A 27837-nucleotide genomic window follows, 5' to 3' on the forward strand; every position below is an offset into this window, starting at 1 on the left:
GGCGCTCAAGGGCTCTCGGACTCGGCGTACTTGGGATTCGAACTTGCATAAGTTCCAGTTCTCCATGTTCTGGCTGTGTGGCTCAGGAAAGGGGTTCCCTTTACTAATTCAAATACAGCCCTTTCATCTGTGAAGCAAATACATATTGAGTGTACACTAGGTGTCACTACAGAATCTTGGGGGTCCCGAGGGAAGCAAAGCGGACACGATTCTTGCCTCGTTAACCTTGCTAGTGAAGGACAAAGGCAGTCGGCCAAACAACAATGATTTTCTACTCAAGAGCGAGAATTATAAGAAGGAGACAAACACCATGCTTCGAGGCATGTATATGTCGAGATACACACACACACACACACACACACACACATTCCGAGGCATGGTGTTTTATACATGGATATATACATGGACTTATATACTCATGTATAAAATACTCAGCTTTATGACAGTGTACGGCATTCCTAAACAATACTTATTGTAGCTTATTAATAATATTGACTATAAACCCCAAAAGTCACAAAATGCCCAGGATGAACACCTCCTAGGTACTAGACTTTACAAAAAGGGGAGTGTAGTATAGTGTGCATGCTACAGGAGAGGAAGCGTTATTTTTCGGGAATTTTCTCAGTGATGCATTCGATCGCACCTGCGGCTCGGCTCCTGGGAAACAAGCACTCACTAGAGCGGACTGAGCATTGCAGGCGCTTAGTCCCAAGAATGACTTTGACCTTCTTAAGATGGCGTCTCGACCTTACTACAGATACCACGTTCTCATGACTTCCTCTATGGCCGCCACTTCCGGTTCAAAGACCCAACAACTGTCTAAGGTTGTAACGGAACATACGTTAAGATAATGAGCCTTTTCCCCTGACAGTAACTTCTAGAGAAATATAAAGAGATTCTCCGCGGTGGATATTTTACGGGTTTCCCGCGTCAGGAGGCCCTCCGTGCTGCTTCTGTCGGTGATGAAGCAGAGTTTTGATCAGGCGGACGGCACGGACAGCCCGATGTTCGCCGGGCTCCGGTGAGCGAGGGAAGACCCGAAAGTAGCGGGCTGTGCAAGATGGCGACTGCAGCCGCATCGTCTGCGTCCGAGCCGGAGGTTGAGCCCCAGGCCGGGCCTGAGGCCGAGGAAGAGGAGGATGAGGAGAAGGCAGCCAGTGTGGAGAGGAAGGCGCCGTCCCGCGCTGTGGCCGCCGAGGCGGCCAAGACCAAGGAGCCAGGGGGGGACCTGCAGCAGGAAGGCGTGAGCGAGAGTGACGGCGATGAGGAGGACGCCATGGCTTCCTCCGCCGAGAGCTCCCCCGGGGAGGACGAGTGGGAGTACGACGAGGAGGAGGAGAAAAACCAGCTGGAGATCGAGCGGCTGGAGGAGCAGGTGGGCTGGGGTGGGCAGCGGGCTCCTCTTGGGTCCGCAGACCTGGCCCGCCCCCTGGTTCTCCGCGGCATGGAGACCTCTGAGGTCGCCAGGGCGCCGTCCCGTCGTGTCTCCTGCGTCCGCCCGGCTTTGCGCGCCCAGTGTTTTGCTTATGTAGCCCATTGAATTCTCACGGCTGGGACGGAAGTGGCGTTAGTCAGGTTTCACTGCGGGAAACTGAGGCTCGTGGAAGGGGCTCTTACACAAGCTTAAAAGTGTTTCTTGTTTTAAACCGAACTCAGGACGTCTACTTAAATTTTCAGTTTGTGTTTGTATGCATGCACGCACAAGGTTGTCTCCTACTATGTGCGTTTCGGAGATTGAACTCCGGTCGTCAGGTTTGGCCGCAAGTGCCTTTTACCTTGGCTGTCCTGGAACTGACGTTGTAAACCAGGCTGGCTTCGAACTCAGAGATCCGCCTGCTTTTGCCTCCCAAGTGCTGGAATTAAAGGCGTGCACCACCATGCCAGGCTGATTTTTTTTTTTTTTTTAAACATCCCCTCCCCCATTTTGCGTTAGAGTCTCTCTGAAGTAGCCTTGACTGTCCTGGAACTTAAAGATCCTCTGCCTCTGCCTCCTGAGCGCTGGTGTTAAATGTGTGCGCCATCACAGCTCTGGAATCTAGGAATATGGCATATAAGCTTTATTGAGATGGCTTTAATAGCTCAGGAATGCTGCAGATATCTGCCCTGCGGTCACGCAGTCTCTCAGGAGATGATTGCCTTGGCACCCTACAGTTTGGGCTGTGCTGTGCCAGCATACTGAGATGCTATTATTTACAGACTTTCTGTTTTAAAATTTGTCAGCGGGAACGTTTCCAAATGTTCAAGTCACAATGTGGCATCGTTGTCTGTGCAGTCTTTAGAAGGGTTTGTTTGTTTCTGTAGCCTAGTCCCTGTGCAGTAGCCCCCTTCTCTCTCTCCCAGCCTGGGGCACCTTTCAGCTTCGTTTCTGTGGGTTTAACTACTTCAGAAACTTCATATATAAAAGGCAAAGTTGATTTGTGTGTGTTACACTCTTGCTAGTCTTGTTCATTGTTTCTAAGGATTTGTAGATTAATCTTGGTTTACTATGCAGTCTTGGCCTGTGTATGGTTGTCACCTTTTCCTTCCCTTATATCGTTAATTTCTTTTCCTTGGCTGTTTGAGCTTTAGACTCAACTATCTGGGCAACTGGTGTGGTTTTAGAAGGTCTGGGTGCGTGCCCACTAGGGAGCAGGCTCATAGACTAGGCTATGTCTTCCTTCTCTTGTTTTGGTAATTAAAATTTTTAAATCATGATTGGGTGGTTATATCAGACTGTTTTCCCCTTTATCTGCTAAGTAGAAAATTACACTGATTGCTTTTCTGCCTCAAAACCCCCTTTCCACTTCAGATTGTGCTTGGCACAGTATGCATTGGTACCTTCCTTTGCTGGGCAGTGCTAGGCTGGATATGGGTGTTTCACCCCGACTTAGCCTTGTGCTGTAAGGATGGGCTAGGAAGAAAGCTGCATGAGCACTCGTGCAGGTGTGGCAGTGGCAATGCTGTCTCCTTCTGTGGGAAAAGGACAAAGGGCTGGTGGCACAGAGGTGGAGGCTGAGTGCTGGGTGTTGCCTGTGTGCAGCTAGCTATAGAAAAGCTTGCTTTCTTCCTCCTTCCGCCCCTCTTTCCTTCCTAGATTTGTTATATATACAGGTGTATCCCTGCAGGCAGAACAGAGCACCAGATGTCATTACAGATGGTTGTGAGCCACCATGTGGTTGCTGGGAATTGAACTCAGGACCTCTGGAAGAGCAGCCAGTGCTCTTAACCTCTGAGCCATCTCTCCAGCCCTCCACACCTTTTCTAACAAACATTTGATGGTGTGTCTGTCAGCCTCGCTGTGGGATGCCGCAGGTTTCGACATGCACGGCCTTGGTGGCTGGTGTGTTGAGCTCTTCTTGTTTTCTTGTTCGCTGTCTGTGTCCTCAGGACAGTGTTTGCCATTGTTTTCTTTTCCTTTTTTTTTTTTTTTTTTATTTTTTGGGATAGGATCTCTTATGTAGACACAGCTGACCTAGAACTCACTGTAGACCAGGCTGTCCTCAAACTCACAGAGACTTGCCTGCCTCTGCCTCTGCCTGAGTGCTGGGGTGAAAGGCATGCACTACCACATCTGAGCAATTGTTTTCTCCTTGAAACAGTATTTCTGTAAGTAGCCATGGCTGGCCTTGAACTCAGTCTCCCCACACCTGCCCTTGTGGTGCTGGGGCTGCACTGTGCCTGACTTGTGGTGCTCAGTGGAGGCTGTTTTTCTTCCCTATCCCCCTCGTAACTACTGTTTTCGGGTCAGATAGTCTTAACTGTACGTCTCTTCCTTACATGACTTAGAGCCCCACGGAGACGGCTCCTCCCTGTGGTAACCTGTCTCTGCTCCATTCTTTCAGGGTGGTGTACTAAAGCTATTCTTACACGCATCCTTTGTGTAGATGTGTAAGAGTTAAAAATATTTCCAACGTTTAGCTTGAAAAGTTTAACTTGAAAGTGTAAAAATGAGCCTTTATGTACGTAGACAGAAGGCAGGCAGAGGGTCAGGACCACACCAAGTGCAGCTTATTGCCTGTCTCCGGTGGCTGCAAGGTCTGCATTCCAGGGTAGGAGGCTGGTGGCCAGGACTAACCAGAATGCACCAGCCCTCCTCAAAAAACAGTCACATGAGTCTGGAGAGAGGGCTCAGTGGTGAAGAGCACTTGACAGAGGACTGGAGCTTGGTTGCCAGCACACAGGTCAGGTGGCTCACAACCACCTGTAACTTCAGCTGGAGGTGGCCTCTTAGGACAATTGATGTCATTTACTCCCATGTATACATAATTAAAGAAAATATTAAAAATGAAAAACAACCAAAAAACTATGAACATGGTGGTATCAGCTAAGAATCAGCGCAGGCTGGTGGCACATGCCTTTAATCCCAACACTTGGGAGGCAGAGGCAGGTGGATGGATCTCTGTGAGTTCAAGGCCAGCCTGATCTACAGAGTGAGTTCAGGGACAGGCTCCAAAGCTACACAGAAAAACCCTGTCTTGAAAAACAGAAAACAAAAGAGACTGAGCCCAGGTGCTAGTGACTGGTCTGTTGTACCCGCTGTCTTGTTCAGGAGTTGATTTGTAGGCGTGGGAAGTGTGCCAGAGTTGGTAGCTACAGTCATACTTGTTCAGTAAAATGAAAGAATTCATATGACAGGCATACGTTCCATTTAGAATCCCCATGTACTGTACAGCTGGAGACTAGCAGTGCCCCCACTTTATAGATGGAGAGCTGAGGCAGAGGAGACACTGACAGCTTCCTAAGGATGGTGCTCTGTCTCATGGGGAGGGAGCTTCTTGTTAGGATGGGAATACTTCTCACCCGTCTTCTGTGTATTGGGACAGGCAGGTCCTGCTTTGCTTCTTTGGTGGCCTCCCAGGTAATACCAGTTGTTTGGGGCAGATGGTGTCTTCTTTTACTGGAGGTGACGGACGCTGACTTTCCTCTTAGCTGTCTATCAACGGCTACGACTACAACTGCCACGTGGAGCTGATCAGGCTGCTGCGGCTGGAAGGGGAGCTCAACAAAGTGAGGATGGCCCGCCAGAAGATGAGTGAGCTCTTCCCCTTGACTGAAGGTAATGGAGCCAGGAGGTGCTGTTGCGTTGGATAGTTGAAGTAAAGGACATAAAGGAAAGCCAGCTATTTCTTGTTTCTTCATTGTCTTAGACTGTTTTGTAGGACGTGGTCTGATTGTACACGTTCACATGAGGAATACTGGTTTCTTAGCCCAACACTATGAGAAACATTTCCTTTAATGTAATTTAACTTTACTGTGGTCTTTTCCCCATTCCACAAGTGTGTACTTAGCCTATGCTCATACTGCCATGGAATTGTAAGTTAAAATAAACATTTGTTGCTTTAAATCTCTTTAAAATATCTTTATGTATATAGACGCTTTTGCCTGCATGCATGTATGTGTGCACCTGGTACACACAGGCCAGAACAAGGTGCCAGATCCCCTAGAACTGGAGTCATAGACAGTTGTAAGCCACTGTGTGGGTGCTGGGAATCCAACCTGAATCCTGTGCTCTTAACTGCTGAGCCACCTCTCCAACCTCTAAACTTCAATAGTTTTAAATACAAATGTTTCATTTGGGTATAGCAAATGTTTGTTTTGTTTGCTTCCACACATTTGCTTCTGAGAAACATACTTGCACTGAGCAACTTTGTGGCTGGGTCTTTGTTCTCATTTGCAACTGACCTTTCAACTCAGAAACCCTGGCTTTGGGTGAGTGTCTGTCCCATCTGCCTTTCCCAAAGCACAGCTCAGAGGAACAGAGACCACACTGCACATTTCTAATGAGGCTTCTCACAAGCAGACTAAGCAGATCATGGTAACAGTGGAAACTCAGTTTCCCACAGTCAGCTGAGGGTAGCAGTAGTTCTTGCCTCCTGGGGACAGATGTGTCCCGTGCCAGCTGGCTCTGAGTCATTAGATACCTGCTGTCACTCTTAGTGTCTTACAAGATTGACAGACAGATGGGGGGGGGGGATGTGGACGAGTGCTGTGCAAAGGAGGGAGTGGCTGACATGTGACGCCTTCCTCTGTCTGGAAGTGAAGCGCAGTCTGTGTGCCCTGCTTGGGCTTTGAGAACTGGGTCTCTGGGGACCTGGGAGCAGGTGCGGGTGTGTGCTGAGGTGTGCTGTCATCTCTAGAACTCTGGCTGGAGTGGCTGCATGATGAGATCAGCATGGCCATGGATGGCCTGGACCGCGAGCATGTGTACGAGCTCTTCGAGAGAGCTGTGAAGGACTACATCTGTGAGTACCGGGCCTGGGTGTGGGCTGTGCCAGATCCTTGCTGCCTTGTGCTGCATTGTCAGCTGTTGCCAGGGAGTTCAGTTTTGGTTTCTTTGTGATATCTTAGTACTCAATAGAGATTTTTGGGCTTAAGACAAAATTGGAGAAATATTTATAGAAAGAGAGTAGCTGCCTCACTCAGCATCTGTCTGACAAGGAGGACTTACACAGGATTTCTAGGTGCTTAGAGTTTAGCTTGTATCTCTTGATTGAAACAGACTCTAACTCTGTAGCCCAGACTAGCTTTCAGTTTGTGATGACCCGCACCCCCCAAAAAAAGCCCTTAAAACAAAGAATGGACTTCTAATGACAGGGTCAGTGCTTTTGGTTCTGTTCTTTCCCTTTGGCCGGAAGACTTACAAGACTAGGATCATCAAGTAAAACTCTAGGATCTGAAATTTTTGGACAAGTGACTCAGATTTATAACTACAGTCATTTAAGTATGTTAGTGGGTTTTTTCCTTCACACCCCCTCCCCCAGCTGTCTTTTGCTGGGATCAAACCCAGGGCCTTGCATGGCTCTACACTCTACTGTTCTGATTTAACTTAGTCACATATTGTCCCTGTGTGCTGTCTGTGCAGTCAGATCTCTGTGCTGTGTTAGTGGCGGTTTCAGCCTTGTGGGAAACTGGGCGGTTGTTGGCAATGGTCTGTTTGCTCAAATGAGCACCTTTGGTGGACATGTGTTTTGTTAGCCCTGGGTGACGCTGGGGCACGTGATGAGCTGAACTTACAGATTGCTTCTCCTTTTTAGGTCCAAACATCTGGCTAGAGTATGGCCAATACTCGGTTGGTGGCATTGGTCAGAAAGGTGGCCTCGAGAAGGTTCGCTCTGTGTTTGAAAGAGCCCTTTCGTCTGTTGGCTTACACATGACAAAAGGCCTGGCCATCTGGGAGGCTTACCGAGAGTTTGAAAGTGCCATCATGGAAGCTGCTCGGGTGAGTGCCCAGGACTCTAACCCAAACTTGCAGGAAGTATTATTTTGAAAGAAACGTCCAAGAGTCTAACAGTTAACCCATCCACCTTTGCCAGTCTGTTAAGGGATGGACTGTAACAAAGTCAGCAGTCTCTGGCAGAGCGAGTGATATCCTTGACTTGGATGTAGTTGACTTCCTTTCCTGATACGTTAAAATAAGATTGCTTTAGTTATATGGCTGTAGGTGAGCGTACAAGAACAGTTGTGTATGCTTGTTTATGTGCATGCATATTGTGTGCGTGTGTCTTTGTATCGTGTTCGGTGTGACCAAGGGGAGGTTTCAGACAGATGGATAAACAGCTGTCCTCTCTGTGAGACCCACTGTGGTAACGATTGGAGCCTGGGGGGGGTCACCACAGGCCGTGCATTTCTGATCTGGAAATCAGGAATCCAGAATGCCTCACCTTCAAACTTTTTGAGCACTGACTGACACCAATGGGGAATTTAGCTTGTGAACTCGTGTGACAATGTGTCACAGCTCAAGCATTGTACAAAGTGACTTTCAGGTTGGTGTACAAGGCACTCATGCTTAGACTGGGCTCCTGCATGCCCAGGCTGGGCACCACGTTTTGTTGATGCCCATTCTAAAGTCTGGGGACAGTATGATGGCTGAAGCATTCCTGTGTGAGTGGAGTCGCCTCGGTGACTTCCTAGTCACTCCCTCTTCTAAGTTGGCAGAGGGCCAGTGTCAGTGAGTGCAGAGTGAAGCCAGAGCCTGTGCTCCGCAGTGTCTGTTCCCTCTGGACGGAGGCCCAGGCTGGCTCCCAATACCTGCTGCCTCTCCCTCCCCACCCTGCCTGACTTTCCAAACACTCTGCATTTTGCCTCTGTTGTGACTTTACCACACTGTGCTTCCCCCGATTCACTGAGCCTGCCCCCTGCCAGCGTGCTTCCTTCCGGATCCTTTCCCAGCCTTCCGTCTTGGCATCAGCAGGTCCCCATGGCTGTGACCCTTAAGTGCTTTGCTGTGTGATACTTAGACTCTGCACCTTGTAGTCATTTGGGTTTCTTTCTTTTTGCATTTTTATTGTGTGCATGTGTGGTATATGTGGGCCACAACTGCATGTGGGGGTCAGAGGACAACTTGGGAGTTGGTTTTCTTCTACCTTGTCGACCTAGGGATTGATCTCAGGTTGTCAGGCTTGCTGGCAAGCACCCTTCACCTGCTGAGCCATCTCATTGACCCCAACAATATGATAATACCTCCTGTATAAGACATCGTAGACTCTTTTTTTTATTTTTTTATTTTTATTTTTTGTTTCAAATGTCTTTCTGAAATAGAAGGAACCAACTCCTGTCCTTTACCACCAATTTACTTCTTTAGCCCATAGCTGCCTTCCTTTCCCCTTCTGACTGGGAACAAACCTTTGATTCACAGCTGGAGAAAGTCCACAGCCTCTTCCGGCGACAGCTGGCGATCCCGCTGTATGGTAAGAGAAGCAGACTTGTCAGTACACCCACTCTGTGCTTTGCTAGTGCTATTGCCCATGTCCTTCCCCAGTTTCCTGTGGGGCAGGCAGGGCTGGCATTCTCCTTCTGACTGGAAAAGTCTGTTAGGCGTTGTTAGGGCCAAGACTGATGAGAGGCAGAGGCAGGGGAGAGAGACACTGTTTCCTGGAGCTCAGCTGCCACATCTCCCTAGCTCTCTACTTTTAAGACATGTTGGAAAAGGGGGACACGAACACAGCCTTCCATTTTCTGGTCACTGTTGGCCAAGAATCCCACAGCTGGTCTGTCTCTGCATGTCAGGGCTTTGTGTCACCTCCTCAGTGATTTGGTTGAGGAGTTGATTATAGGCATTCATGTCTCAATTTCTGGAGCTTTGCTTAAGTCTCCCGTGGGTGAGCTCATTTTGGCAAGGCTTCAGCAGGGGGTTTGGGCAATGCCAGGAGGGCTTTTCCTGTGTGTGGGTGGGTTGGCATTGCCTTGTCTGTTGGCAGGCCTTGCTCAGAACCTTGGGGCAACTGCTTGAGCCCCTTGATCTCCTCTTCCTTCATGGCTCCATGGGCTGCAGTTCTCAGCCAGGCTGCTCTGCTGTTAGGGTCCTTCACCTGCACGGAGGATTACAGTGGGACACACCATGGGATGTGTGTGGGATTGCAGGAGCCTGCCGTGCAGCACATGACCAGCGTGTGATCATGGTCTCTTGGACCGAGGAGCTGGTAGGGTGTCTGGCCTATTGTTTTGACATGTCTTGAGGCCAAGTGTGGGCTCACAGAACTGGGAATCAGAGCAGAGAGATGGATGTGGGGTGGGTAGGTGGCATTGGAGTCTTCTGGCTTTTTTTTTATGTTGGTAAAACTCAGTGGCATAACACATGGGCTGAATCCATCTTTGCATAGAAATGGAGGCCACCTTTGCAGAGTATGAAGAGTGGTCGGAAGACCCCATACCAGAACCTGTACTTCAGAGCTATCAGAAGGCACTCGAGCAGCTGGAAAAATACAAGCCCTATGAGGAAGCGCTGGTGAGTGCTCTGCTCCTCGGGGAGCCTTCCCGCAAGCCTGCCTCTTATCCATAGTGCTCGTTAGCAGTCTCTTTAGTTTGTCTTACTGTGCAATATGCAGAGCGTATAAATGTCCTAACAGTGAACGTCCGTGTCCCCACCACCCAGGGGGACACGGACTAGAACTAGAGCATTGCAGTGCCCTAGGAGTCTCCCATGTGCCCTTCTCCGATTGCCTCTTCCTCTCTCTCCCTTGAGGTAATCACTTTGATGACATTGTGATAATAATTCTTCCTCCCTTCTGATAGCTGTTCTCCTGTGAATGTACCCATAATATATCTCTTGATCCTGCTTGTTAGACATGGTGTGGTGAATAGGCTGTGTTTCCTTCCCTAGTGTGTATGTGGGTTTGGCTTATGTCATAAATGGATGCCCATAGGTTGTATGTGTGTCTGTACATACAGAGGAGTTTCTTTAGCATATGTCAGAGGAGAGAACTCACTGACCACTGGCTGCTTTGCTACAGATATCCCCAGGTGCCTGCACCCGTGCCAGCAGTGACAGGGCCTCAGCTGCGCAGTTGATTTTGGCATTGTTGAGTTTCGCTTGTTCCACAAGTTAGGACTGGAGTTTTGAGTTTCCCTTGATTGCTAATGGCAGTGCGTTTGCTCATGTTTGTTAGCCATGGGGTTCATTTTGTGAAGGTTTCAACGTTAGAAGTTGCAAACTTTTTGTTTTTTCCTAGTGCTTCTTGGGAGGCCTGACTTGATCCTTCTCATGGCATCTTTTTGCTTTTGAGCTACCGTCTTTATTGGCACTGATTTCATCTTGAAGCTTTAATCTGAACTTCCTGTTTGGGTTTTCATCCAGTGGTAGCAGGTAGTAATGATCAGAGTTTGTGGAGAGCCGTTTGTGGCCCTGATTGTGACAAATGTGTCCCTTGCTGCAGTACAGGCCCTGACATGACTAGGAGTTTGCTGCGGCTCTGCCCGCTGCCTGCTGTGCTGTCTGTCATAGCAGTGACAGTGGCTCCTCACTGAGCCCGTTTCCCATGGGGTCTTGGCTTCCTTCAGCTGTTGGCATGTCCGTCAGCCCTACACTCAGCTTGTCAGTTCTGTTAAGTGTTTGATTGCTCTTGCATAGATGTGTGGGTCAGTTTGAGGGAGTCACTGTCTCCTGGCATGTGAACCCTGCAGATCTCCGAGGCTGTGATAGCCCTGGGAGAGCACCCACTGACTTTGGAGTTGTGGCTTTTGGTGTACTTCTAAGTTGTTTCTTTTTAAAGATTGGTTTTCTAGTTGTATTTCCTGATGTATAAGAATGCAATTGGTATTTCACATTACTGGTTTTCTTTTTCATCTACTACATTTGCTCTCATAGGAGTGTTGGTCTTTGTCTATTTTATGTTAACAGTGTTAATTGTAGGCGACATTTACCACACACCTCACTGTTTTCTCATTTTCTTGAATTATCTTGCTTTTTGGTTTGACCCTTCAGACATCATGTCTACACTGTCTCAGTCGACAGTCTGTGCGTGCTGCTATTCACCAGCACTGGGGGCAGTGTCTCAGACAGTCTGTGCGTGCTGTTTTCTTTGCTCTGTGTTTCTTTTATCTTAGCTCTGTGTCTGGAATCTTGCAGCTTGAAGTTGAGTATGGCACCCAGGATTCACTGGCAGCAAATTTTCTCCATTTTGTATCCAACAGACTCTGTCTTTGTTTTCCTTTTTGACAGCTGTTTTTCTCAGGCTGTAGCATTGCACTGATGCGATGTTCTTGGCAACAGAACACATCTCTGTCTCTTGTTTTCTATTGTTGTAGACAGCTCAGCTGTCTGTCACAGACTTGCTTCTTGGAAGGTAATCATTACTGTCAGATTTTAATCTCTCATTGGTTTGATTTGATGTCCTGTGATCTCATTACCTTAGGTGGGGCTGGCTGCCCTGTCTGTCTTTTTTGAGCTTCCTTAGGCATCTTGATTCTGTTTTCAACATCTTTCTGAGTACAGTGAGGAAGAGGCCAAACCACGAGAGTTAGGTGTGCCAGTTCTGAACTGAGCTCTGCCACTTACTAGCTCTGATTCTTGGTAAGTGCTGAGCTTCCCTGGTGTAGGATGGGGACAATACTGAGACCCGCCTCTTACAAATGTTTTGGGGATCAGATTGCTACAGCCAGCAGAGGCTGGACCCGGAATGGGCATTCTGCCTTCACTGGAGTCTGTCTTCTGTGCCCGTTTCTTCCATGCCAGGCTGGCCGCTGGGGCAGCTCTTGTCATTTCAGTGGCACAATGTCTAGATGGCCAAGTCAGCGTCATTACACCCAGCTGCTGTGTGCAGAACCTTGTCCCTCCCCCACCCCCCCCCTTTCATCCGTAATGGTGTGTGCACTTGGGTTGACAAAGCTGCCTGTGCACTGTGGCCATCAGCAGAGTGTGGCCGAAGAGAAGGCGGACTGAAAGGCGGTTAAGAGGGCTCTGTCGTGTGTTGTGTTGGTGACACTTAGCCTGACCCCTCTGTCTTTGGCCTGCGCCTGTGCTCTTCTGACCTTTTTTTTTCTTTTTTCCTTTTTTTAAAAATTTATTTATTATGTATACAATATTCTGTCTCCATGTATGCCCACATGCCAGAGGAGGGCACCAGATCTCTTTACAGACGGTTGTGAGCCACCATGTGGTTGCTGGGAATTGAACTCAGGACCTCCAGAAGAGCAGACAATGCTCTTTACCCACTGAGCCATCTCTCCAGCCCTTCTGGCCATGTTTTGAGCGTGAGCCCTTGACCACACAACTCTAGGATGGTCGTTAGCAGCTGTGCTGTTCTGTGTCTGTGGTCACGAGTGCTTGTGAAAAGGGGTTTGATCCTGGTGGCAGGGGCCTGGTCTACAGAGTGCTCTCAGGACACAGATCTGTCCTTTTGTGGGCGGTTCTGAGCAAGAAGATGTGACTGTCATCCTGGGTTAGCTGCTCTTGCCAGTGCTGAATTATTTGAAGATGCTTTCTGAGAGTGCCGAGCATTCAGATTTAACAGGTGTGATTTTCCTGTGCCACAGTTGCAAGCAGAGGCCCCCAGGCTGGCGGAATACCAAGCATACATCGATTTTGAGATGAAAATTGGGGATCCTGCTCGTATTCAGTTGATCTTTGAGCGTGCCCTGGTGGAGAACTGCCTGGTCCCAGACTTATGGATCCGCTACAGTCGGTACCTAGTAAGATACGTGCTCCAGTTCTGTGTCTGTCAAGGTAGAGCCTTCCCTAAGGAGGTGGCTGGGAGCGGCATGCTGTCCCTCTCTGCATTGTGTCCTTCTGTTTCCCTCTTCCTTGCTTTTGATGCTATTTTAAACTTATTGCCAGCTTTAGAATTTGTGATCTTCTAACTGAAGACTATAACAGGCTCGCATTTCATGTTATTTCATTATGGAAGAATTTCAGATGTGAAAGATGGTTAAAGTGAAGCCTCCCTTACACACCACACTGCTGGCCTTCGGGGCAGCTGTGAGCCTGTGTGGTCCCCATCTGTGTTGTTCTTCACTGCTACCTCAGCATGTGCATGAAACGTCCTTCTGTGTGAAGGGCCCTGGTGAAGTGCACACATCAGGGTTGAGTCTGTGGGCCGTGCCCCCCTGCCCTGTCCATCTTGCTCTCCCCTGGTGATTTCTTCCTTGAAGAAGCCAGACCATAGCATTCTTTTATTTATGTTTTTGTCTTCATTTCTTTTGAGACAGGTCAATATGTAGCTCAAGCTGGCTTCAAATGTGTGAATCTCTTGCCTCAGCCTTATAGTTTTGTGTGTGTGTGTGTGTGTGTGTGTGTGTGTGTGTGTGTGTTTTGTTTTCCTCTTGGACCCGCCACCCAGTGCCCAAATAAATACACAGAGACTTACTGTTATTTATTATTATATTATTTATTAGCTTGGCTTGTTTCTAGCCAGCTTTTCTAACTTGAATTATCCCGTTTCTCTTTATGTTTTGCCTCTGAGAGTTTTACTTTTCCTTATTCTGTACATCTTTCCTTCTTACTCTGTGGCTGGCTGTGTGGTTGGATGCTGACCCCTGGCGTCCTCCACTCCTCCTTTCTCGATTCTCCCACTTCTCTTGAGCCTAGATTTCTCTTCTTATTTACTCTTTCTGCATGCCAGCCCTGCCTATTTCTCTCTCCTCTGCCTCGCTGTTCACCATTCAGTTCTGATTAAGGCAAACTAACACAGCTCCACAGAGTTAAACAAATGCAACATAAAAGAATGCAACACATCTTTGCATCATTAAACTAACAACGCAGCCTCCTGAGTGCTGAGATGACAGGCACACCTTGTACATTCCTAGCTTCACAAAAGACATTTTCAAAGGAATCTCTTCCATCAGTTGGCTGTGCTGGGAGTGTCACCCTGATGGTCACCCATGACCAACTATCTGACAGAAGCAGCTTAAGGGCTGATGGGATGCTGTCCTTAATGATGTGGGGCTGCGGTGATGATGGCGTGGGGCTGCGGTGATGATGGCGTGGAGCGTGGTGATGATGGTGTGGGGCTGCGGTGATGATGGCGTGGAGCGTGGTGATGATGGCGTGGAGCGTGGTGATGATGGCGTGGGGCTGCGGTGATGATGGCGTGGAGCGTGGTGATGATGGCGTGGAGCGTGATGATGGCGTGGGGCTGCGGTGATGGTGGCGTGGGGCTGCGGTGATGATGGCGTGGAGCGTGATGATGGCGTGGGGCTGCGGTGATGGTGGCGTGGGGCTGCGGTGATGATGGCGTGGAGCGTGGTGATGATGGCGTGGGGCTGCGGTGATGATGGCGTGGGGCTGCGGTGATGATGCTTCTGGCAGTGACATCTGCTGGTTGCAGGTTTCAGTTAGGGATTGGAGAGTGGGGTACAGGATGGGCGCAGGGTTGAGCTATAACCCTCGAGGCTTTCACCTCTCTCGCTGACCCACTTGCTCAGCAAGGGCCTGCCTCCCCCAAGTTTCACAACCTCCCAAAATAGTGCCAGCGCCTGGTCATTAGCCTGTGGGGCGTTTCTGTGCGTCTCTGTTACTGAGGAAGTCTTACATTCTGTCCTCTCACTCTGGGATTCTTTGTCACAGGATCGGCAGCTGAAAGTAAAGGATTTGGTTTTATCTGTACACAGCCGTGCTGTGAGGAACTGCCCGTGGACAGTTTCCCTGTGGAGTCGGTACCTCTTGGCTATGGAGAGACATGGAGTGGACCATCAAATGATTTCTGGTATGAACGTTTGTGCAGGAGAATTTCTAAGTTATCTTTTTGGAAGGTTCTTCTCTGCAGCTCACTGTGGAGCCTAAGCTTGCTGGGATGACAGGCATGAACCACCGTGCCTGGGAGCTCTAGTCTTTTGTCCCAAATGAGGACCTGAGCTGTGGCAGTCTTGAGCCAGCGCCCCAGGGACTGTCCTGTAGTGGCAGATGCTGTATGGCTTCTTGGCGCTTTAGCCTCTAATACTCAGTGAATTTCTTAGAAGTCATGGTCTGTCTTGTCCGACCCAGACTCTCACTGTGGTGGAGACCCTTCTAGAGCACGGTGCTGGAGGGGACCCCTGCAAACACTGCTTCTATACCTTCCTAGAGAACGGTGCTGGAGGGGAGCCCCCCACAAACGCTGCATCTGTACTTTTCCTTCTTTGGTGTGTGGTGCTGGAGGGGAGCCCCCCGCAAACACTGCATCTGTACTTTTACTTCCTTGTGTGTGGTGCTGGGATAGACATCCACAGCTTATGCATTTATACGTGCATGAATCACACATTTATGAGTTTTGATGCTTTCTTTCTTTCTGAACTGTCTCGTGAATGTTGTGGTTTCTCCATTGCAGCGACCTTTGAGAATGCTCTGGGTGCCGGCTTTATCCAGGCCACTGACTATGTGGAGATTTGGCAAGTGTACCTAGACTACCTGAGGAGAAGGGTTGACTTCAGACAAGGTAGAGTGTGGCCTCCTCAGAACTGGACTTGTCCTCCTATCTCCCCGCCTCCCTTGTGTGTGGGGGGGGGGCACAGATGAGCCTTGGGTTCTGTTTTTTAGGAGCCATCCACTGATTCTAGGATCTCATGGTTGACCCTGAGCTTCACAAGAGACCCACTTGTCCCACCTCCCCAGCAGTTGCATGTGTCATCTCAGTGGCTTTTATAACTCTTTGTTAGTTTGTTTTTGAAACAGGGTTTCTCTGTGTAGCCCTGGCTGTCCTGGAACTCACTCTGTAGGCTGGCCTTGAACTCATAGAGATCTGCCTGCCTCTGCCTCCTGAGTGCTGGGATTAAAAGTGTGTGCTACCTACCACTGCTTGGCTTCACTGGCTTTTTACTTGGGCTCTGGGGATCAGGTCCTCATGCTGGCATGGCAAGCACATTATGATTGTGCCATGTCCATCCACCCCCACCCCCCGTCCCCCGGCAGCTATGACTTTGAAGCCTGTTCCAGGAACTAGCTCTTGTAGACCAGTCTGGCTTCAAACTACAGAGATCCACCTGCCTCTGCCTTCCGAGTGCTGGGATTAAAAGGTGTGTGTCACCACCGCCTGGCTCTGTACTTTTTTTTTTTTTTTTTTTTTTTTTTTATTTTAACACATCTTTGGAGTTACATCCCTGTTCTTCAAACACATTGAGACTGGGAAAGGGTTGGTGAGTGACCTGCCATTAGTAGCATTTTTTTCTGGAGACTTTAGCAATTTCCAGCTTAAGTCAGGTGTGGCGTGAAAAGGTGACAGGCCTGTGTTTGCTCTGGTTACTGGCGGCCGTGAGCCTCTCGTTTTTACTGGTTACTGGCGGCCGTGAGCCCTGTTGCATTTCTTTCTGTTGCTGTAGTGGATGCTCTGACAAGCGCCTAGGGGAGAAGGCACAGGCCAGCACAGGGGACTCAGGGCTGAGGAACTTAGAGCGGCCACCACAGGACATTGACAGTGAGAAGAGGGGAGAGCACATAGCCCAGGACCCCAATAGTGGCGGCGCCACCCACCTTGGGCAGGCCTTCCCACTTCAATAGATGTCACTGAGCTCATCCATCACAGGCATGCCCAGGGATCCATCTCCCTGCTGACTGTAGGTTCTGTGGAGTTGACACTGACCACCACAACCCCAAATCTTTTTTCCAGTAAGACTACCATGTACTTCTAGATCTGCTCACTGGATCCCTGCTCCAAACCAGAGGTCAGCTAGAAAAAACCTACACTTTGCCAGACTGTTTGACACAGCCCCTGTGCTACCTGCCTGTCCCTCCTGGGCATGCCTGTGTTTCTCTCTGCCACCACACTTTCCGGTCGTTTATTACTGTGAGAGGAAGTGTGACTGAGGTTCCTGTGTCCATAATGGGTTTTGGTGGTGGTGGTGGCTTCATGGAGGTCCTCTACCTTCTCCAACAGACTCTAGCAAGGAGCTGGAGGAGCTGCGGGCCATGTTCACACGTGCTCTGGAGTACCTGCAGCAGGAGGTTGAGGAACGTAAGTTGCCAGCCTGCTGTCTGCCCAGTTACCTTGCTTGTTCTTGCTTGCCAAACCTTCCAGCCAGGGGCGCTTGCTTTACGTCCTCCCTAATTGTTCCCATTCACGTCCTCCCTAATTGTTCCCATTCATTCTGGAAGGTTTCAACGAGAGCGGAGATCCAAGTTGCATGATCATGCAGAGCTGGGCTCGAGTTGAGGTGAGCATCTTCACAGACCTCCATGTCCTCCTTTGAAGGCTTTGGTTAAGTGCTTCGTTTGGCATTCATGGAAATGGGGGTGTGATCTAGGTGGTGAAGGTTTCGTGTTTACCTGGCATGCTGTGCTTGATTTGTTTTCCTGGTGAAGATAGTCCCAGCCCGTGGCTGTGTAGCAACAGTGCCTAGACGCTGGCTCCTGGTCCTTCCCTCGCTGCTACTTGAGGGTGTACTGAGTGCCTGCTGTTGGCCAGTGCTCTGCGGGTGCTGTGAATGAGTTGGTCTCTGCGTTCTTAAGGCTTTCACCTTGTTCAGCTGGACTGTTTGGGCAATAGAGGGCACAGCTGGGTATCCTAAGCCAGGAACACTGAGCTGAGTGAGGAACCGCCTCCTCTTTACCAGCTGATAGAATTATCAAATTCCAATCTTGTTCTGTGACGGGAGTTGGGTGAGTGAAACCAACCTTGTTGGGTAATTCTGTACATTTGCAAGAGCTGTCAGCAGAACTTTTGTCTTTACTCCGGGTACACAGGGCCTCTCTTGTGCTGCAGGTTCTATCTGAGCCTCGGCTTTGTGCAGACCTGTGAGGCTCACTACTGCAGAGAGCCGGGAGCCAGGCTTCAGACCTGTTAATGCTGGAGGAAGGCCTGGGGCCTTCAGGGATCTGTGGGGCACAGTCATGGGCCAAGGAGTGTTTTGGGCATACCTGTGTGGATGTTGCTTGAGAGGGTTCTGGGCTCGTCCCAGGTGTTCTTGTTAATGTATTTCAGGCTCGCCTGTGCAATAACATGCAGAAAGCTCGAGAACTGTGGGACAGCATTATGACCAGAGGAAATGCCAAGTATGCCAACATGTGGCTGGAGTATTACAACCTGGAAAGGTTAGTGACCCAGGCTAGCCGACATCTGTCCCCATTCTTGGCTAAGCTGACTTGTGCCTGCTCCTTGGGGTGGGTGCCCTCCTGCCTCTTCCTTTAGCAGGGCCTGTGCATGGCAAGCCTTGAGAACCAGTGTTTAGTGTGTGAGTTTGTGCGGGGGGTGGGGCTCCTCTAGCCATTAAGTCCTTCTAAGCTGTTTACATTTTTGTTTTTTGAATGTGCCTAATTGGACTCTTGGGGGAGGTGTTGTTTTATTATTATATTTTGTATAGGAAAGCTCAAAGTACTAAAAGAGAAAAGAAAACCATCAGATTAGCTAGCAGCCGCTGTCCAGACTTAGTGTCGTTCAGGTTTAGGGTGGGCTCCTTCATGATGTGTTTGTAGTGTCTGCACTCTGACCATTCTAGGTTATGGAATTCAGTAAACTGCATCCATTGGGAAGATAAAAAACATGGCCTTGCCTTTCCTCTCCCTCCCAAGATTGAGACTTGAGCTCAGGGCCATTCACCCTGAGATGTCAGGCGTGAGCTACACTGCAGTTGTCTTGACTAGCTGTTTGATTCGGTGCATATTGAAAATCCCCAATATTTCTTCTTTCTTTTTCTCTTTTTTTGGGATGGTGGTGGTGGTGGTGGTGGTGTTGAGTCTGTTAGACCAGACTGGCTTTGAACTCATTGAGATCCACGTGCCTCTACCTCCCAAGTGCTGGGATCTCTGTGAGTTCGAGGCCAGCCTGCTCTACAGAGTTCCAGGACAACCAGAGCTACTTAGAGAAACCCTGTCTCAAATAAACAAAACAAACAATGGGTGGGCGTTTGCCTAAATGTCCATCTGTGCATTACAGTTGTGCTTGGGGCCCTCAGGCCTGAGAGGGCATCAGATCCTCGGGAGCTGGAGTTAAGTCATTGTGAGTGGGACTCTAACCTGGGTCCTCTGAAAGAGCAGCTGGTACTCCTAACCATTGAGCTGTCTCTCTAAACCTGAGCCTGATGTTTTGGCAAATGTATTTATTATAGTTACCCCTCTGCTGTGCTGTAGTTTTTATTGCAGGGTAAAAAGAAACTGGCCTTGCAGAGATGGGTGGAAAGGGAGAGCCTTGAAGCTTTTCAGATGAGGTTGCTGTTCTTTCACGACAGCAAAACTCAACAGGGCCAGATGGCATGTGGTGTCTGGAACTATGCCAGCGAGTTCTCTGGTTTACAGTATCTGTCTTTCTGCCCCTTGGCTTGATAGACCTTAGGCCTGATGCTGTAATTTTGTGATGTCAGTATTTTCCAGTCAGTACCATCCTTCGGTGTGCACAGGAGCTGCTGTGCATTTGCTGTGTTGTCACACAGCACTAGAGAGGCATGTGCTTGCTTTGTCCTGAGTCTCCATTGCTTTTCTACCATCATGCAATCACCAGCGCTGTACAAAGTGTTCTCACTCTGCAGACCTCCTGAGGCCTTGGGTGTGTAGATCATAGCCAAAGAACCACTGCTCTGAAGGTTTTCAGTATACTGATACATCCATCCATTTATTTATTCATACGTACATACATGCATGTAATCAGAGAGGGGAATTCCACATCACATACATACATACATGCCAGTGTGGTTAGCATATTTTAACATGTTAGGATAAAACCTGACTCAGCATGGAGTTAAAGTTCCGGGTGTACAGAGCCCTCTGGTGGACTGCAGAGCCTTCTTGAGGAACTAGGTCAAGATGCATTCAGTTGATGCATGGTTCCCTCCCATGTGCATAGAAGGTCTGCTTAGAGGCTCTTGTCTGAGGTGCATTTCCTGGTGCACCTTCCTGGCCAAGGGAAAGCATGTATAGAAAAAGGTCCCCCCTTGCAACTGCAGAAGCTTGTGGCAGGAGAGAAAGGCCCCGGTGCTCCTGAAAGCTGCTGTTTCCTCTGTAGTCAGGCCTCTTTTGCACCAGCAGCAACCTGTCCACGACTTTACCGTGGGCCTTCATGACGTCTGTCTGTTTTCTGCTCTAGGGCACATGGTGACACACAGCACTGTCGGAAGGCTCTGCACCGAGCTGTTCAGTGCACGAGTGACTACCCTGAGCATGTCTGTGAAGTGTTGCTCACCATGGAGAGGACAGAAGGTGGGACCCTGCCTCTGCTTCTGGCTTGGAGTGTGGTCCTTTGACCAGTAGACTTCAGTGAAATGTGTGGCCTGTAAGGACAGATTGGCCGCTTGTGTGGGAGCGGGCCTCAGTGTGCAGTCACAGGATGGGCTTTGGCACACTTCTGGCTGGCCTCATTGGTTAGGACCAGTCTCAGTCCTCACCACAACCAAATGGGACAGATGCTCCGTGGCTAGGAGGATCGTGCATGAGAACTGCTATTCTGACAGTGCCGGCACCGTGAAGGCACTTGGAGAGGCGGGGCTCAGCATGCTCTTTGGTCCTTTGTGGAATTTTAGATCCTTGGTGTTGGTCTTAAACCATAGCAGTAGAACTTGGGGAGACAGTGTAGATTTCTCCATGGGCATCTATCTGGATTGAGATATGAGCCTGAAGCCTGCAGATGAGATTCAACAGAGCTGCTGGCATGAGGGAGTAACTCCCTCGGCTCTTGAGAGTTCCATGTGCCCTCTGCTTTGGAATGTTTTATAGTCTTTACCATTGAGAGCCTGTAAAAGTTGGCTTTTTGTTTTTAAGTCTCTCTTTGGAAGGAGGAGGGATCCATAGCAACCCAGAAAGATTATTGGAATTACAGAGTGGCAGCCTGGTGACATGCATTGCCGTAAAGCAAGAGCGACTGCAGTTCTTGTGACAGGAGCTCTCTGCTCTGGAGCAGTGGCGTCAGGGAACACTGGCACAGCTCAGAATTGAGGGGTCAAAAAGCTCTATTCTTCTTTCTGTCCAGGAACCTTAGAAGACTGGGATGTGGCCATTCAGAAAACCGAAACTCGCTTGGCTCGCGTGAATGAGCAGAGGATGAAGGTGACAGTGGCGCATCTGAGGCTTTGGGACTGCACCACTCCACCCCATTTGTCGCATGAATGTCTGTGCGCCGATTGTGGGCAGTCCCCGTAGTGGCCAGAAGAGGGTGTCAGATCCCCTGGTTCTGGACTGTCTTGTTAGCAGCTTTATGGGTGCTGGGAATTGAAACTGGGCCCTCTGGAAGAGCAGCTGGTGCTCTTAGCCATAGAACCGTCATCTCTCCTGGCCCTGCCTAAGATACTGACTAAACAGCATCTGGGTCAGTATTCACACTTACCTTGCCATCTGTAGGCTCACTTAAAACCTCCAGCTTAGCAGGGATTGACTGTACTAGATCAGATAGAGGAGCCTTGTGGGGCCTCGTGCTTGGGAGCTGTTGGCACTTGATGACTACTGGAGAAGGAGCTTCAGTTTCCTTCTAGGGTACAGCCTGGGATAGATGCCACACTCCCTCCACTGATTAGACTCAGTGGTTTAACAGAAAGAAAGTGAATGGAGTGGAGGGAGATTTAGTGGCCTGCATCTGAGAAGAATCAGAGGGGGTGGGGCGGGAGGATTTGATCCAAATGCATTGTATATATGGATGAAATGGAGCCAGGCTAGGTCTGTGAGTGGAGCGTGAGCATCCCTGGCTCTCTTATGACCTGTGAGGGAAGACCGCCCTGAGTGTGGGCTGTGAGGGAAGACCACCCTGAGTGTGACCTGTGAGGGAAGACCACCCTGAATGTGGGCTGTGAGGGAAGACCGCCCTGAGTGTGGGCTGTGAGGGAAGACCGCCCTGAGTGTGGGCTGTGAGGGAAGACCGCCCTGAGTGTGGGCTGTGAGGGAAGACCACCCTGAGTGTGGGCTGTGAGGGAAGACCGCCCTGAGTGTGGGCTGTGAGGGAAGACCGCCCTGAGTGTGGGTGGCATCATTTCACGGCCTGGGCTCTGAAAGGAAGGAACCGAGCTGAGCATGGCACGCGGGCATTCCTTCTCTTGTCTATGGATGGCACTGGCTGCTTGATGTTCCTGCCCCGACCTCTATACCACAGTAGAGCTGTGAACAGCGTGCAGCTGTGAACTCAGATAAACCCATTCTCCCCTCTGTGGCTTTTGTCAGGCCACTCTGCCCCAACAACAGGAATGGTTTTTTTCCTTGCTATGTTATAATTGAAGCTATTGAAAGTATATGAGTTATGAGTCTCCTCTTCACTATGTTCATATGATTTTGTGTTGTATGAAGTGGTCGGTCCCTCCACCTCCTTTAAGGTCCTGTCTCCTCACAAGCCAGCCAGCCAGCCTAACAAGGCATCCAGGAATGTCCTGCTCTTTTTTCTAGGCTGCAGAGAAGGAAGCAGCTCTTGTACAGCAGGAAGAAGAAAGGGCTGAACAGCGGAAGAAGGTGCGGGCTGAGAAGAAAGCTCTGAAAAAGAAGAAAAAGACTCACGGTGCAGGCAAACGCAAGGCAGATGAGGAGGATGAGAGAGAGTGGGGCGAGGAGGAGGAGGAGGAGGAAGGTAACGCTAACCTAGCCAAGGCCTGCACGTGCAGTACATAGAACAAGTCTTCTTAGCTGTCCAGGAGTGGTCTTGATTTCCTCGGGGCGCGCATACACTGATGTCCCAACTGTGCTACCCCGGCACAGTCAGGATTCATGCCAGTGAATCACCTGATCACTGTCTACATTTCTCTCAGTAGTGACTCTGTGGTAAAGTCCCAATTGAAAATCAGTGTTCAGTGTAGCTGCCCCGTGTTGCTTCTTAAGGAAATGGTAGAAGTTGTCCAGGCCCAGCCCATGTCTCCTGGGGGAATGCAGAAGGCACTGGCCAGTTGAAAGAGTTAGAAACATCCTTTGTACCAGTATTCAGAGTGCACTGTGGGGTGTTCTGTCACCTGTAGGCTTCTACCTTGCCTTCAGGTTTTGTTCTCCCTGGGTCATGTGGGAATTTTAAGAGAGGGGACTCTGGGACTCCTGACTTTGTGTGCAGTTATGACTAGACGGTGGAGATTTATGTTCTTGCTTCCAGTTGACATAGCTAGTGCCTTTGCTGGAGTGTAAATTGGGCCTGCACATTGTGGGACCCGGTGGCCATCCCTCTTGTACCCAGTGCAGTTTGTTTGTGTTGGGACGTGCTTGATGCAGAATGCGTTAGCTGCCTCTGCTTCTTTCTTGAATGCCTGCAGAGCAGCCTTCCAAACGTAGAAGGGTGGAGAATAGCCTGGCCTCTGGAGTGGCTTCGGCCATGGAGGAAGAAGCGGATTCCTCTGGGAAATGTGTAACGATAGACGTTGCTCCTCCATCCAAGCAGAAGGAGAAGGCAGCCTCCCTCAAGCTCGACATGCCCAAGGTGGCTCATGACAGCAGTAAGGACAGTGTCACCGTCTTTGTCAGCAACCTGCCCTACAGCATGGATGAGCCAGAGGTGAAGCTCAGGCCACTCTTTGAGGTCTGCGGGGAGGTGGTCCAGATCAGGCCGGTCTTCAGCAACCGTGGGGACTTCCGGGGCTATTGCTATGTGGAGTTTAAAGAAGAGAAGTCAGCCCGGCAGGCTCTGGAGCTGGACAGGAAGACTGTGGAAGGAAGGCCAATGTTTGTCTCCCCTTGTGTGGATAAGAGCAAAAACCCTGATTTTAAGGTACATTTTGGGGGAAAGGGTGCCTTTAAGGGGGGGCTGCCAGATGGACGGTGCTCAGTGTCTGGAGCCAACACAGGACCATGTGCAAGGCTTGTTAAGGAGTCCGTGTGTCAGGCTTTTGGGCTCAGCTGCTCGGAGCCTTCTCTTGGTTTGGTGGTGGATGGACTTAGTGTGTGGAGAGATGACTGCTTTCCCTCGGCTGCTCAAGAGCACGGCAAGAGCAGCTCCACCTGTGCTCAGTGCATGGCTGTTTTTCTGGTCATTTTACAGAGAGATGGTGTGTCTGGTGGTTTTGTTATTTAAGTCTCTGAGACCAGATTTGGCTCAGGGCCATCTGATGGGGACGGACGCATATGCTGGGGTGTGCCTTCCTGAACCAGGAGCTTTGCCTCTCCTGCAGGTGTTCAGATACAGCACCACCCTGGAGAAACACAAGCTTTTTATCTCGGGCCTGCCCTTCTCCTGCACCAAAGAGGAACTCGAGGACATTTGTAAGGCTCATGGCACTGTGAAGGACCTCAGGCTGGTCACCAACAGGGCTGGCAAGCCAAAGGTCAGTGGGGTACAGGCAGACTTTGAGTTTCTTGCTGAGGAGTGATCAGTGTGGGCTTCCCTGTCCTCTTCTCCCTCTGCCCTGTTAGACCTTTTTGTGACATATTTGGGTTCATCTTTCAAGTCCTGACTCCACCCACATTGGAGACTTAGTATGGTGGGAAGAAGAGGCCAAAGGATAGTGACTGTGTCTAGCTCACCTCTTGCTGGGCTTACATGGTTTCTTTCTTTGGGGTAAGCAAAGAGGCTTTTCAAGCTTCCTTCCAGTCAGTGATGGCCACAGGGCAAATGGTTAGACTGGGGGTAAATCTGTAGCCAGAATGGTGGCATTAGGGAGGTCACTGCTTATGGGTGCCCGCTTATACCACAGCTGCTCTCCTGAAGGCAGCCAAGTCCTTGACATCTGATCCAGCTGTGGATTTTACCTTTCAGGGCCTGGCCTATGTGGAATATGAAAACGAGTCACAGGCATCACAGGCGGTGATGAAGATGGATGGCATGACCATCAAAGAGAATGTCATTAAGGTCGCAATCAGCAATCCCCCTCAGCGGAAAGTTCCAGAGAAGCCAGAAGTGAGGACAGCACCAGGGGCCCCGATGGTACCCCGACAGATGTATGGAGCGTAAGTGTCTGCCTCTGTTTTGTGCTGAAGGGAGTGGCGGTGTCATATCTGGAGGTCATGGAGTTGGGTCAAAAAAGCCAGAACCTGCTGCTCTTGAGTGGTCCCTGGTGTTACCGGCCTAGCAAGTGTCACTGTGCATAGCAGTCTGTAAAGGGAAGCAGTCCTGGTGGCATGGTGTGCTGTTTGCCAGTCACACCTTTTCTTGGTGGCAGTGGGGATGGAATCCAGGGCCTTCTGAGTGTTAGGCAAGTATTAGGTTCCTAGTGCTGTGATAAAGACCACGGGAAGAAAGGGTTTATTTGGCTCCCACCTGCAGTCAGTCTATTTTCAGGAACCTAAGACAGGGCCCTGGAGGCAGAGGCTGTGGAGGAATACAGAAAGTTACTGCTTCCTCTCCTTACCCTGTTCAGCCTGCACGCTCTCTCTCTCTCTCTCTCTCTCTCTCTCTCTCTCTCTCTCTCTCTCTCTCTCTCTCTCTCTCTCTCTCTCTCTCTCTTCCTTTCTCCTGTTATAAAGTGATAAAGTGATTTTATTAAATTGATTTAAACATACTATAGGTCAAATAATATTTTCTGAAGATAAGTTATGGATTTAAAGCTTGACATAAAAGTAGAAGCTTCAGAAGTGTTAGTTGTTCCCCAGCAACCGCATCCTTGAGCTGTGTAGAAGACAGAACTCTAGGACTAGCTACAAATGATCTAGTTCAGTGTCCTCGTTCTGTGAGGACACTAGACCTGAAGATGAAGTGATTTGCCCAAGCTTACATACCTAATAGTAATAAAGCTAGAAACCAAACCAGTTTTTCCTAAAACTAAAAGTCTATCAACCTGCTTTTTTAAAAATTTGTTTTGTTATTTACATTTATTTTATGTGTTATGAGTATCTTACCTGGTTGTATGCCTATGCATCACATGTGTGCAATTCCCACAGAGGCCAGAAGAGGGCACCGGACTCCAGGAACTGGAGTTACAAATGGTGGTTAGCTTCCTTATGGGTGCTGGGAATTGAACTTGGGTCATCTGTTAGACATGCTCTTAACCCCTGAGCCATCTCTCCAGCTCCTCACCCTGCTTGCCTGCCTGCTTTCTTTCATTTTTAATATTGATATATTTCTTTATTTTTATGTGTATGGGTGTTTTACCTGCATGAATGTCTGTCTTCCGTGTGTGTAGTACCTGTAGAGACCAGAAGAGGGCCTTAGAACTAGAATTGCACAAATTCCAGTCCTGGAAGAACAGCTAGTGCTCCTACCTGCTGAGCCATCTCTCTAGTCCTAGCCTGCTTTCTTCATACCCAGGACTTCTGGTTGCCTGGGGATGGCACCACCCCCCAGTGAACTGGGCTCGCCAACATTAATCATTAATCAAAAAAAAAAAAAAATGCTCCACTGACTTGTACACAGGCCAGTCTGATGGAGGCATTCCTCTTCCCGATGACTCTAGTTTGTGTCAAGTTAACAAAAATCTAGTCTGCTACATTCTTAGCTTTTGACAAAATTTTGAGATTCTGCAGAGCTGGGGTCACAGGCACCCAGCTGAGGCGTTACATAAGCATGTTGCCTTTGTCACTGCTCCATGCTCACGACAGAACTGGAGCCACATGCATAGCAGGCTGCAGTGGCAGCTGTCATCCCATAGAGACTGTGCTGTTGTGCTAGATAGAAGGAGCTGACAATGCCAGGCTCTTTGTGGTCTGAGAGATGGCAGCCACTTTCTCACCTGTGACTTAGCATAGGGTGCTCCATGTCAGTGCCCTAGAGGAGGCGCTTAGTCAAGTGTTCCTCACTTCTGGCCAGAATCAAGGTGAAGGGTGTCTCGTGGTTCCCGTGCTTTCTCTTCCTGGTGTGAGGTTAGAGCTCAGCCTCCTGCGTTCCCACCGTTTCCCGTCTTCTGACTTGGTCCAGTGATCCCAGCTGTCTCACAGTCCAGTTGGGGCTATGAATCTGTGCTTCCAAAGGGTCATTGTGTTTGCTCTTTCTAGGCGCGGAAAGGGAAGGACCCAGCTTTCTCTTCTTCCTCGGGCTCTGCAGCGCCACAGTGCTGCTCCTCAGGCTGAGAATGGCCCTGCGGTGGGGCCGACAGTCGCCTCCTCCGTGGCCACGGAAGCTCCTAAGATGTCTAATGCTGACTTTGCGAAGTTGCTTCTGAGAAAGTGAAGAGGACTCTGATATATGGGAAATGCCTTACTTACTCCTTCATGCTGGCCAGGAGGCCACCATGGGCCCTGGAGACAGAAGGGCTGGGCACACCTGTCTCCCACAGATCCTCCTCTCATGTAGACAGGAAGGAAAAGCCTACGTTGAGCATGGTGGCGAGGAGTGTTCCCTCATATTGAGGGCAGAAGCCAACTGCTTTATAGGCTGTTTCCAAGGTACTTCAGTGTCCTAACAAGGGGGGGGGGGCGGCTTTTGACGCCCACTTGTCCTGATACTTCATCACCTCTGGCCCGTTTTCTACGAATTCCCCTTTGCCCCCTAGCCCTGCAGAGCACGAGTACCCATCGCTCTTTAAGCCTAAAAGATGAAATGGAAGATGCTTATCACTCATCAGATGACCTCTGTAGTAATGTGCGGGTGGGGACATTGCAGACTACATTTGGGGGCTTTGTCCAAAGAGGCTTAGGTTTCTTTTTTTTTTTTTTTTTTTTTAATGTATCTGTAATTGCCACCTCAACTGTTTGATGTTCCCTGAAGCGGGATGTCTGTGACCTTTGTTCATAGAGGAGCACGTGTTCTACCTGCTGTGGGCCATTTTCTTTGCCTGGTGACTGGGGGACCTGTGTCCTCTGTCCAGACACTCGTGTCTAAATGCTATGTCGAGCGCATAGTTGACTTCCCCCACTTAGCTTTGTTTATTAAAGTGAAGTCCTCTTATCGAAGCCGTGCACACTGCTGCTGTGTGTGTGTTCACTTA

General features: G+C 49.6%; 1 protein-coding gene across 2 annotated transcripts; it reads left to right on the forward strand.

The window, feature by feature from the left end:
* The first annotated feature begins 1030 nt into the window (after positions 1-1030).
* Positions 1031-27802, forward strand: Sart3 (spliceosome associated factor 3, U4/U6 recycling protein). 2 transcript variants are annotated; one of them, XM_038346172.1, is made up of 19 exons: positions 1031-1375; positions 4909-5035; positions 6117-6221; positions 7014-7198; positions 8615-8666; positions 9579-9703; positions 12730-12885; positions 14759-14897; positions 15498-15605; positions 17040-17117; positions 17258-17316; positions 18084-18193; positions 20178-20290; positions 21057-21133; positions 22454-22631; positions 23299-23750; positions 24151-24303; positions 24735-24925; positions 26906-27802. In XM_038346172.1, exons 1-19 carry the CDS (start codon positions 1061-1063, stop codon positions 27078-27080), a joined length of 2898 nt encoding a protein of 965 aa, XP_038202100.1. In that variant the 5' UTR covers positions 1031-1060; the 3' UTR covers positions 27081-27802. The 2 variants fall into 2 exon arrangements, with proteins under 2 accessions (XP_038202100.1, XP_038202101.1); XM_038346173.1 differs by lacking the exons at positions 1031-1375; positions 4909-5035; positions 6117-6221; ... (1 more) ...; positions 8615-8666; positions 9579-9703 and having other exon boundaries at positions 12735-12878.
* The last annotated feature ends 35 nt before the right edge of the window (positions 27803-27837 follow it).

This window comes from Arvicola amphibius, chromosome 10 (genome assembly GCF_903992535.2).
Source record: "Arvicola amphibius chromosome 10, mArvAmp1.2, whole genome shotgun sequence".
Classification (NCBI taxonomy): Eukaryota; Metazoa; Chordata; class Mammalia; order Rodentia; family Cricetidae; genus Arvicola; species Arvicola amphibius.